At 39.3% G+C, this 12,700-nt stretch overlaps 2 protein-coding genes across 2 annotated transcripts in view; one reads left to right on the top strand and one right to left on the bottom strand.

The window, feature by feature from the left end:
* Nucleotides 1-10,852, bottom strand: part of LOC124269103 (soluble guanylate cyclase 88E-like) — a 51,517-nt gene extending 40,665 nt beyond the window's left edge. Inside the window, 2 exon segments of the mRNA XM_046704121.1 lie at nucleotides 9,267-9,947; nucleotides 10,757-10,852. Coding sequence (XP_046560077.1) covers nucleotides 9,267-9,947; nucleotides 10,757-10,852 — 777 coding nt within the window.
* A 29-nt stretch (nucleotides 10,853-10,881) lies between these two features.
* Nucleotides 10,882-11,787, top strand: LOC124269102 (soluble scavenger receptor cysteine-rich domain-containing protein SSC5D-like). The gene has a single exon (XM_046704120.1). The coding sequence runs from the start codon at nucleotides 10,882-10,884 to the stop codon at nucleotides 11,785-11,787; it is 906 nt and encodes a 301-aa protein (XP_046560076.1).
* Nucleotides 11,788-12,700: the final 913 nt, after the last annotated feature.

Here is a 12,700-nt window from a genome sequence, read left to right as displayed (position 1 = left end):
TCATTATGCAATTTTCATTATGATTATCTAATCTATCCATTTAACTGTGACATTTAACATTTGACAGTGTCTGTCAGAAGACTGGTGTATTTTGGTTAATCCCCCAGATGCATACATTTTGGATTGTCGTACAGTTTAATTACATTTGAGATGACAAATTTTATGGATGATCAACTTCTTTATTTTTTTTTATTTTTTTTTTATTTTATTTTTTTATTTTCCCCATTGTGAAAATAAGTTGATCACCCATAAAGTGTTGTCATCTCTATACCACCAACTTCTAGAATGACACTCAAACAAATAATTACATTTGTATCAATACAATTGATCAAAACCCATCCCACAAGATGCACGGATTGTGGAGGGTCTTATCCCATCACACCAAACACCCTCCTTCTCATTCCATACTTTGAGAAAAGTACAAAAAATATGTTTACAAATTCTCCTAACTTGAATTAAAAAAACCATATATTTAATTTTTTAAAATATATCCCCCAAATGAAAAAGTAGATGTTCACACAAGAATATTTTGCATGTTGATTATGATTAACTGCAAACCCCGCAACGGAAACTAAACTAACACTGAACAACAACATTTTCATTTTCTAAGGACCCCCAAAAGTCCAAAAATAATCCCTATCTGCTGGATGTTTCACACACAAATCTGTTAACTAAGAAAGATTTCTGGCCTTTGAACATCTCTTGATGAAACATTGTAATCACATTAGAAGCCATACATCACAAAAACCCGCTGTGTATTCTGTGATCATCTTTGAGATGAAGTGGATTGGGTGGTCCAACTTACTGATTTGGTTGGTCACATGACAACAGACCCTGACAATGGGGCAAGACTTCATCATTCAGATTTTATTTTAAAAGATTCATTTATAAATTCAGGAATTGTTTTGCCTGTCTTTTCTGTTCTCAACTGAATTATAAATTTTGAAATTTTGAAAATATTGTTAGCAACATTGCTAAAAAATTAAAAGCTTCTGTTTATTAAAAAAAAACATTACTAATTCATCTTTGGAAGGGATAGCAAGCAATTAAAGAATTCAAGGATTCAGTTGGTAATGAATCATAAAGCTTTTTGGATTAAGCTTCAGGATTAACCTGTATCCACATAATAAAACATGTGACATGCTATTTATAATGTTATGTACATAATTATAGATGGGAGAGACTTTGTATTCTTGTTGAATCATATTATAATTCATCCATGAACCGATAGTGCTTATATTCTAAACATACCTATAAACAGCCCCTGTACAGGCTTATGAACATGGCTAGAGATCTGAACAACTCTCTCTATCATCAAAGTTGTTTAACAAACGATCATTACTTTGTTGTCACTTTCGCTATTTTTACGAGGGGGGACCACTTGCTGGTAGAACAGCCAGGTAATCAAAAAGCATGTGTAGTGAAATTTCAGTTTCACACTTGCAACTTGCACACCTGGCTGTTCTACCATCAAGTGCCCCCCCATCGTAAAATATAGCGAGAAGTTATTTAATACGAAATAATGATCGTTTGTTAAACAACTTTTTTTCATTCAGGTGTCCAAAATTATGCCCAACTGTCAGAGTTGGTCTGTCGGTTTTACGTGACTGCAAAATTTGGTTTTGTTGCAATTATTAGATGTTAGTGAGCAATTTATCGGTCTCAAATGAATCAAACGGACTGTAATTCTGTATCTCTATGCTGAAGCACCAGTAAAATCTCAAACCCATGCCATCAGATTGACAAGATCCTGATTATACAAGAGAATATATCAAACAGGACCCCTACTCAAGTCTAGAATGATTTGGCAAGTCTAGCATTGTTCTAGGATTTGGATTTTTGTTTAAATATACATTTTAAAATAAGGTAACTTTACTCCTGGGACTTAAGGTAAATCTTTCAGACCCTTTTACAGCCATGTTAGAGCACAGGCAAATACCTTCAACAAATGGATGGTCACTATTTTGGTCAAGTAGAGTACATTTATAAAAAATACTATAAATTGAAAGTTAATGAAGGCATGAAATGGTCATGCTTTGTGAAAATGTTACATTTTAAATTTTACATACCAGGTCTGAGCTTGACTGCATGAACCATACAGTAAATATAACCTCGTAAAATCTGCTTTGAGTGAGTGAGTGAGTGAGTTTAGTTTTACTCCGCTTTTAGCAATATTCCAGCAATATCACGGTGGGGGACACCATAAATGGGCTTCAAACATTGTACCCATGTGGGGAATCGAACCCGGTCTTCGGCATGATGAGCGAACGTTTTAACCACTAGGCTACCCCATCGCCCCCAATCTGCTTTGAATATGAATGATCAAGTTTCTGTGATCATTACATAGTTTATAGGACTTGAGTGTTTGCCTGTTCTCTGAGATAGATAGAGAATTTGTGCCAGTATTACTTGTTTGGTGCTTAACACAATATTCCAGTTATATGGCATTGGTCTGTAAATAATCGAGTCTGGACCAATCAATCCAGTGATCAACAGCATGAGCATCGATAAATGCAACTGGGATAGGATGGTGTGAAGCCTGCCTGCCTAATATGTGTCAACCAAGCCAGCGAGCCTGACCATCTGATCCCATTAGTCTCCTCTTATGACAAGCATGGGTTTCTGAAGACCAATTCTAACCCGGATCTTCACACGTAATTTGTTATTTGGGATGAGATAGATAAAGAAATTGAGCCAGTATGTTATTGGGGTGAGACAGATAGAGAATTTGTGCCAGTATGTAATTGGGGCGAGACAGATAGAGAATTTGTGCCAGTATGTTATTGGGATGATAGTGAAAGAATTTATGCAAGTATGTAATTAGGATTTACAGACATCATTATAAATCAAAGGGCTTGACTTTACGTCCGCTTTGTTCTCCAACAGTACAGATATATCCCGATAAGGTATCCCCTGTCATCCCTTAATGCTTATATAAATACCAGATAAACCTATTTACATTAATATATTCATAAACAGACACTGATACAAAAACACTCAATATGCCCCCTGTGATAATGACCCTGTATCGTGACACTGCCATTATAGCCCTGCCATTGTCAGTGTAGCGCTGATAACTGACAACCCTGACAAATCTGACAAGGTTAATTACCTGACTTACAGTGTTTGTATGACACAGACTCATCTACCACCGTGATCCGGTAGTCAGAGATCTACATACAGATCCTGTTGGGACAGGAAACAGGATATCCACATAGGCGGCTACTTTGTCCACAAATGTGGCCATTAAGCATTTAGTTACATTCTTATCACAAATACAATCTTACTAATTAACTGTAATAGATACTAAACAGCTGATAAGTATACCGGCCTCTGTAGGTCACTGGGCCGACAGATGTGGCGTTAAGAGGTTTAGTTACATATTCAATACAAAATAGTTATCATTTGTGATAGACTTTAAACAAATGACCGTTGTAGGTTATTTGGCTGATAAATATCGACATTAAGGGCTTTAATTACATATCCATTACAAATACAATATACTTATCATTTGCAAGATATGAAACAGAATTGACCATTGTACGTTATTCAGCTGACAAATGTTTATATCAAGGTATTTGGTTACATATTCAATTCAAATACAAAACATTCATTAAGGCAAAAGACATTAAACAGTTGACAAATATAGCTGGCCATTGTAGGCTACTAGACAGACAAATGTCGACATTAAGGTATCTGGTTACATATTCACTACAAACACAAAACATTTATCAAAAGCAAAAGACATTTAACAGTTTACCAACATAGTAATAATAATAATAATAATGCTAATTTTTGTGCCTAGAATCCAACGCGATGCTGTTCTCTGGCGTTACATTATTACCCTGACGGAATTGTACTTTCAAAGCTGCTACTAAACGCTAAGCGCGACCGTATAGGTCTGTACATCTGCTTTTCAGGTACCCATTTTAAACAGCTGGGTGGACTGAGTGCAATATGGACAAAGTGCCTTGCCCAGGGACACAACACAGTATGAGACCCAGGTCACAAATTTTGGTGTCTCAAACGGGATTCAAACCCGGGCCTTTGGCGTGAGAGGCCAGCATGCTAACCACTACACCACTGTGCTCCACATAACATAGCTGGCCATTGTAGTCACTAGACAGACAAATGTCGCATCAAGTGTTTAATGTAATAACAAAGTTTTATATTATTTTCAATATGCTTTCATAACTGACCTCTACAGGTCAGTGGGGTGAAAAATGTGGGACATCGACACATCAAGTTACGTACTTATTAGAAACACAAAATTGTAATGAATCACAAAAGACGTTAAACGGACAATAAATATAGCTGTCCATTGAAGGTTACTTGACTGACAAAGGTGGGATCTATAGTGTTTAGTTTATGTAGCCCAACACCACAGACCCCCACATGACTAATTACAAATACAATCTTGGATATTATATTGGAACTTCTGATAAATATAGCTACAGGGCAGACAGAAGTGGGACATTAATGTATTTAATTAAATTTAATTTGTGAGAACATGATGAAAGTATGTGACAAATGTTTCTTCCATTATTTATCGGGGGCGGTGGGGTAGCCTAGTGGTTAAAGCGTTGGATCGTCACGCCGAGGACCCGGGTTCGAATCCCCACATGGGTACAATGTGTGAAGCCCATTTCTGGTGTCCCCCGCCGTGATGTTGCTGGAATATTGCTAAAAGCGTAAAACCAAAACTCAGTCCATTATTTATCTAATACAGCTGGGATACTGTAGTTTGAATTCTACGGTTCCAGTAGCAATTGTTTTGAGTTTTTTTTATTTAATACAGCTGAGATTTGGTCCATTGAATAATTAGTCTCCAATAGCAACAGTTTTGAGGTTGTTTATTTAATACCGCTGAGATTTGGTCCATTGAATAATAATTTTCCAACAGCAACAGTTTTGAGTTTATGGTGACTGACGACATATATTCCTAGGTTTCGATGCCACCTAGAAAGTAATGGCAGAATATAACTTAATTCATATTTTACGTCCTGTAAATTACTTATGGTCCCAGAATCCCCTTGTCCCCTTAATTACCAGGCAGGGTAAGAACAAGTACCACCTTTTCACTACTTTTGGTATGACATAGCTGGGCATCAAACCCCTGACCTTAATCTCTCCAGGCTGTCACTCTACCCACTACACTACAGGGTTGGTCTAAAGGCATGATTCAAGGTCTTAGACTTTTACATTTTTTATGCATGATTCAGAGCATTAAGGGAATAATCAGAGAGAATCTGTGACTGAAACTGATGATCTCAGGATCCTTGTACATTTAGGGAAACATCCTTAACAAACAGAGGGCCAATGATAATAGCTTGTTATATTAGACGGATCTGTCTGTATACGGAAATGTGATGCAGGGCAAAGACAAACAAGAACCAGTCAATATATACACCAGGCATCCAGCTTGTCACAAGACTGGAACAAGTATCTGAACCAGGGCAGCCATGTTTTATGGTTTTTAACAAGTTTGTGATCTCACTAACTGAGCACTCCAGAAAAAGTTAATGCTCACTCACAAATTCCAAAAAGCAATTGGAATGTTTCGTCTTCATATTAGATACCTCAGGATATTATGATGATTAGGGGTGGGTATTGCAGAGAATTTTCATATTGCAATATATTGCGATGCGAAAGCATTTATTGCGATATGTATTGCAATATATTGCAAGAAGTTCTTTTTTTAACAAAAAACTACTTATAATCGAGTTAATTCTTGATTTATAAAGCAAAAACACAACAAAATCACCATGCTTGATTAACCTTTAATAAAAACTTTTAATCATGACCAAAGAAAAATGTAAATAATATTTGACAGAAATAACAAAAGGAAAGGAACAATTTATAAAACGGAAATATCCAAAGATTTCCGAGTGTTACAAAGTCTTTTCGAATGCATGTCAAAATACCAGTTTTCAATCAGCGTATCGCAATACGTATCGTTTTCATGTCTGAACCAGTATATACCGGTAAACCGATTATATTGCGCAGCCCTAATGATGATTAGCACTGATTAGTGTTTTTGTTTAAGATACAGGTAGCAGTATATGACTGCCATGGTAATTACTAAAATGTTCCTCATATTGTTATTTTTGTTTCAATTATATCTCACATGGTCAGCGATGTGCCAACTCAACTTTATTTGCATGAAAATTGGCGCACTGACTTTTCTGTTGCGGAAGTAATGACACAACTGCATATATCCCACAATCCCACAGCCAAGATGTATCCCTGTATATGTAAATCATTCAGTACCAGTGAACTCCCAAACAAATCTCTAAGGTAATAATTAATAGTTTAAATGACAATTTCTAAAAATATGAATAACAGACTGGCGTCCTTAGTACTGTACAATACTATCCTCTTATCTAGACTTGCCTCTTTAAAGGATAGAATTACTATACATCCATGGGCTTTGCTGAGCATTCAGTACAACCTTGAAGCAAGGGTAGCCCAAACCCATCCATGATGCTCCTGAGGAGTGAGTGAGTGAGTTTAGTTTTACACTGCACTCAGCAATATTCCAGCTATATGGTGGCGGTCTGTAAATAATCGAGTCTGGACCAGACAAACCAGTGATCAACAGCTTGGGCATTGATCTACGCAATTGGGAGCCGATGACACGTGTCAACCAAGTCAGTCAGAGCCTGACCACCCGATCCCGTTAGTCGCCTCTTATGACAAGCATGGGTTACTGAAGTGCTCCTGGGGAGAATACAGTATGTGAGATGAAGTTCAGGAAGGCATATCAGTGGATGAGGTCAGGTATTAAATGGAACATACACTGCAGTTCATGCAGAAATCTAAATATAAGTTAGGACTCTCAGGAACTTCATTGTATGCAACAGTGAGGCTGTCATAACTGATATTTTCTAAAACGTTATCTGAAACTTTAATGAGTAAGTTAGTGAGTTTGGTTTTACGCCGCTTTTTGCAATATTCCAGCAATATAACGGCGGGGTACACCACAAATGGGCTTCACACATTGTGCCCATGTGGGGAATCGAACCCAGTTTTCGGCGTGACGAGCGAACGCTTTAACCACTAGGCTACCCCACCGCCTCAAAACAGTAATGAGAAGCAGAGGGGTAAGCTAATAACATGACTTTATTATTACTGCATTATTTATTGAAGGAGAAAGATTTGTTTCACATAAAAGTATACTTAGGATGAAATCCACTGCATACTAATTCCATGCCTAATTATGTCTCCGTGGTGTAGTGGTTAGAGCGTCCCCAGAGAGCGGAAGGGCGCGGGTCCGATCCCCGACCACGTCATACCAAAAGACGTTAAAATATGGTACTTGTTGGCCCTGCCTGGCGCTCGGCATTAATGGGTACAACAAGGACTGGTTTGCTCGGAGTCAGTATAATGTGTCTGATTGGGGTATTCATGCTTCACTGCGGCATGGTATCTCAGTGGGCTAGCACTATAAAACCAGCTTAAGTCTGGGCTAGTACAAGCAGTCGCACATACACATACACACGCATGCACGTCGTCATATGAGCGAAATATTCTCCAACACGACGTTAGACCCAATTTCACCTCACCTCACCTCACCTAATTATGTGGCCATATAGAAGACAAATGGTTGATGCAACTTGTCAAAATGGTTTCTGTATGTAAGGTTTTAAAATTTGAATTGTGACAAGATTAACAAATATAACTAACACTGTAGGAAGGGATAAAGATCCTCTGGGACAGTGTAATTACTTTCAGAGATGGCAAGGAAAACTTGTTTTGTAAATAGACAAATCTTTAAACCTTGTTTCACTTAAAAGCTGTTTATGTTTTTGCAGATACACCTACATTTTCACTTAAAAGCTCAGGGCTCCAGATAATTTTTCAACATCAGGAGTACGTACTCCTTATTTGTTCAATACTGAGTACTGGAAAACCTTAAGTGTACATTTAGAGTACTGAATGGAAGTTAATGGACTATCAGTAATCTTGTGTTTCGTTTCATATATGCACCACAACATTGCTACTCTTGTGTAAACAGGTCAATAAACAATAAGACAATACTTTTTTCAGATAAATACGTCTGTAAATGATTCTAAGACCGTACACCATTGCTGTGGTGCGTATCTGCTACGTTTTCTAAATTATTTCCTACCGTATCGTGCATATTTTATAATCCGTACATACGCCGATACGGCCCTTATCTGGAGCCCTGAAAGCTGTTTATGTTTTTGCAGATACACCTACATTTTCACTTACAAAGCTGATCATGTTTTTGCATACACCTAGTTTCACATTCAAAGCTTCTAGTGTATTCATAGATACACCTATAGTGTCACTTGCAAAGCTCATGGTGTATTTGTATACACCTAGCTGATAGACTGAGGATATGGATAAAACCTAGTCATATGCAACTCAATTTGAAAGTTATGGTTACCTTTATGGATAAAAGTCATATGCAACTCAATTTGAGTTATTTACCTTTTTTGGCATAGATATCTAAACTTGGCAACATATAAACATAGTTCAACTAGGCTCTGTAGCTCAACTAAAAATTAATGGAAGCCAAGTTTTCAAACAGATCTGAATTCTATGACAATGGGATCTTAACACAAAGTTTCAGATAAGATGTTGAAAAAACAGTAATGCTAAAAACATGGAGTATGTGAAAGCCAGTGTTTCTCATCCAAATATGTAAAACACACTGTGACATACTGCCAACACAATATTCGGTATGGCAAATGATGCTTGAAGAAATACTGGAAGCCATGTTGAAAATTGGATTGCAAATTTATGAGCAGAAGTTTAAGACACAACTGCTGGGATCAATAACACAAAGTTTCAGCCTCAAAACAGTTGCAATAGAGATGTTGAAAATTCAATAACATAGATTTAAAAGTTGCAGCGTTAAAAATTGCCGATAAAGACATAATATGTTACATAAAATACATATTATATAGATACTGGAGTCAAACTTGATTCCAAATGACAGATTTAATGAGGAAAAATGACAGTTCCAATATGGCCAACTTGGCAGACATGTTTAAAATCAGCTAAAGATTTATGAACATATATTAGTGACACCATTGCTAGAATCAACTATACAAAGGTTCAGCCTAGTTCAAGATTTGTAAATTTGGAAATGTTGAAAATATTAAATATTAATTTCAGCTTAAGCTTACTTTTTGTTCACTTTTAGTCAGGTTAGCTCAAAACCAACATGGATATATATGCCCAAACCTGGCAATTACACCTCTGGTCAAACAAACAAAGAGGATAAGTGGCTTTACCTTGAAAAAAGTACTGCTGGCAATCCGGGGATATCCCAGAGTTCCTGAGGTAGTGTAGGCGGTAATGGGCGGAGAGTAGCCTGTGTTGGGGAAATTGAGTCGGTACTTTACGTGGCAGCCGTGGTCTGTACGAATCTCTTGCAGAATATGTATATCCACATCCACATTGTACAGTCTCCTCGCACACTGCGCCAACTGACCCGTCACATATTACGCAAACCCAACACGTTTTGAACGATACGTCAATATACATCCACCACTGTCTTCCATTTCCACAATAAATGAAGGACTCTGCAACTTAGGGTAACTGAATCGTATAGTTTCGTGTAAGTTGTCGATTCCATTTAAGAAGTCCCGATAATGGCGTCCGGCAACACGTAGAACTTTATCATATCCGTAATGTTGACAGAAGTCCACGAAACACTGCCCGAAGTAGTACATGTACTCGTCAATGTTGCGGTCTTGGAGGACAGCGCTGCAGCTGGTGGCAAGGTTGACCATTATTTCGTCCTTGTAGACTTTATGTGTGGAGAAGATCATGTTCTTCATTCCGGCATGTTCCAGGATTTGCTGCCAGCTGTCCAGTCCGTAGAACTCCTGGACGTAGTGCTGGATGCTCTCCAGCAGCATCCCGTACATCGTGCCGCGCTGGCACTGGGTCTTCCAGTAGTGCTGCTCACACTGAAACACAGGAGTCTGTATTATACAGGTGCATGTTTACAAGGTATATACTGAAACACAGTTGTCCACATTATACAGGTGCATGTCTACATGGTATATACTGAAACACAGGTGTCCACATTATACAGGTGCATGTTTACATGGTATACAGTGAAACACAGGTGTCCACATTATACAGGCGCATGTCTATATGGTATATACTGAAACACACATGTCCACATTATACAGGTGCACGTTTACATGGTATACAGTTAAACACAGGTGTCCACATTATACAGGTGCATGTCTACATGGTATATACTGAAACACAGGTTTCCACATTATACAGGTGCATGTTTTACATGGTATATACTGAAACACAGGTGTTCATATCATACAGGTGCATGTTTACATAATATAAACCGATACACAAGTGTCCTTAGTACACAGGTGTATATTTATATGATACACTAAAACACAGGTGTCTGTATCATACAGGTGTATGTTTACATGATATACACTGAAACACTTGTTTCCATATTATACAGGTGCATGTTTATATGATACACTTAAACACAGGTGTCCATATTATACAGGTGCATTTTCACACAATATAAACTATACAGGTGCACATTTATGTGATATACACTGAAACACAGATTTCGTTATTTGTAGATAATACACTGAAATATTATCTGTATCATACAGGTGCTTCTTTATAAAATATACACTAACAAACAAACTTGTCCTTATTATACAGGTGCATGTTTACTTGATATACACTGAAACACAGGTGTTTTATTATACAGGTGTAGTTTTATATGGTATACCATAAAACGCAGGTTTTGTGGGTATATGGGTGCATCACATCCATGGCAGGGTGTGGCTCTGTGGTAGAACTGGCCACACAGCCACACCCCTGCCATGGATCTCTACCACACAGCCACACCCTGCCATGGATCCGAAGTTCTACCACACAGCCACACCCTGCCATGGATCCGAGTTCTACCACAGAGCCACACCCTGCCATGGATCCGAGTTCTACCACAGCCACACCCTGCCACATCCTGCCACACAGCCACACACCTGGATCCGAGTTGCCATATCCACACAGCCACACCCTGCCATGGATCCGAGTTCTACCACACAGCCACACCCTGCCATGGATCCGAGTTCTACCAGCCACAGCCACACCCTACCACACAGCATGGATCCGAGTTCTACCACACAGCCACACCCTGCCATGGATCCGAGTTCTACCACACAGCCACACCCTGCCATGGATCCGAGTTCTACCACACACAGCCACACCTTGCCATGCCATGGATCTGAGTTCTACCACACAGCCACACCCCATGCCATGGATCCGAGTTCTACCACACAGCCACACCCTGCCATGGATCCGAGTTCTACCACAGCCACACCCTGCCAGCCACACCCACAGCCACACCCCATGGATCCGAGTTCTACCACAGAGCCACACCTTGCCATGGATCCGAGTTCTACCACAGAGCCACACCTTGCCATGGATCCGAGTTCTACCACAGAGCCACACCCTGCCATGGATCCGAGTTCTACCACAGAGCCACACCCTGCCATGGATCCGAGTTCTACCACACAGCCAGAGCCACACCCTGCCATGGATCCGAGTTCTACACAGAGCCAGCCACTACCACCCTGCCATGGATCCGAGTTCTACCACACAGCCACACCCTGCCATGGATCCGAGTTCTACCACAGAGCCACACCCTGCCATGGATCCGAGTTCTACCACACAGCCACACCCTGCCATGGATCCGAGTTCTACCACACAGCCACACCCTGCCATGGATCCGAGTTCTACCACACAGCCACATCCTAACATGGATCCGAAGTTCTACCACAGTCACACCCTGCCATGGATCAGAGTTCTACCTCAGAGCCACACCCTGCCATGGATCCGAGTTCTACCACAGAGCCACACCCTGCCATGGATGTGAGTTCTACCACAGAGCCACATCCTAACATAGATTGGAGAATCCTCCTCGTTCTACTGAACCTTATATTTTGTTGTGAGAAAACAGAACTGATTGCCCTCTATTGCCCATCATCATCCACCCACCTAAAGGTATCTCTATGACTTAATACGTCCAAGATTTCTTAACATAAAGCGACTCACCTCTTCTGAACAGCCCGACATTGTATCAAGCCCGTCTCAGTCTGATTGTTGGCACAGAATGAACATTAGGAGTGGCATTGTAACATTACCACAAAACATAAAACACAATACACAAGGAATCCCCAATCAATGGAATCAAAATATCTTTGTCATGATACTGGTTGGAACAAAAACAAATTAAAAATTTAATCAAAATGAAAATGATACTCATAGAAAAAGAGCCAGAAAATTAACTTCTGTTTCTTTGATGAAGTCAAGACGATCTGTTTCTTTATGCCTATGAATTAGAAGTTCTACTGAGTGGCAAAATCAAAACAAGGAATTTGCCCAAGAAGTTTAGCTTAAGCTCTAGGTATATTGATGATCCTACATAGTTCAACAAATCCAACAGTCATTTCCCTTCCACTGATTTCTCCTCTGGATGTAGAAATAAAAGAGACCAGTGGATCGGCCTCATCTGGTTTGTATTTAGGTCTATGCATTGATATCCTGAGTGACAAAACATTATCCAATTGGTTACACAATCCTGGATTATAGTCAGCTGGGTGGATGGTGGGGTGGTCATCTCACACATGATACAACTGATAGGAGTGAGTATGGTGTTATGCCGCTTTTA

The sequence above is a fragment of the Haliotis rubra genome, unplaced genomic scaffold (assembly GCF_003918875.1).
Source record: "Haliotis rubra isolate DU_JTF1 unplaced genomic scaffold, ASM391887v1 Scf142, whole genome shotgun sequence".
NCBI classification, from domain to species: domain Eukaryota; kingdom Metazoa; phylum Mollusca; class Gastropoda; order Lepetellida; family Haliotidae; genus Haliotis; species Haliotis rubra.
The sequence above is the reverse complement of the archived record's forward strand: the minus strand, read 5'-3'. Positions and strand labels throughout refer to the sequence as shown.

Bases quoted from the DNA above. Each gene is read 5' to 3' on its own strand.
- LOC124269102 (XM_046704120.1), top strand. From the start codon at position 10,882: ATGGATCCGAAGTTCTACCACACAGCCACACCCTGCCATGGATCCGAG.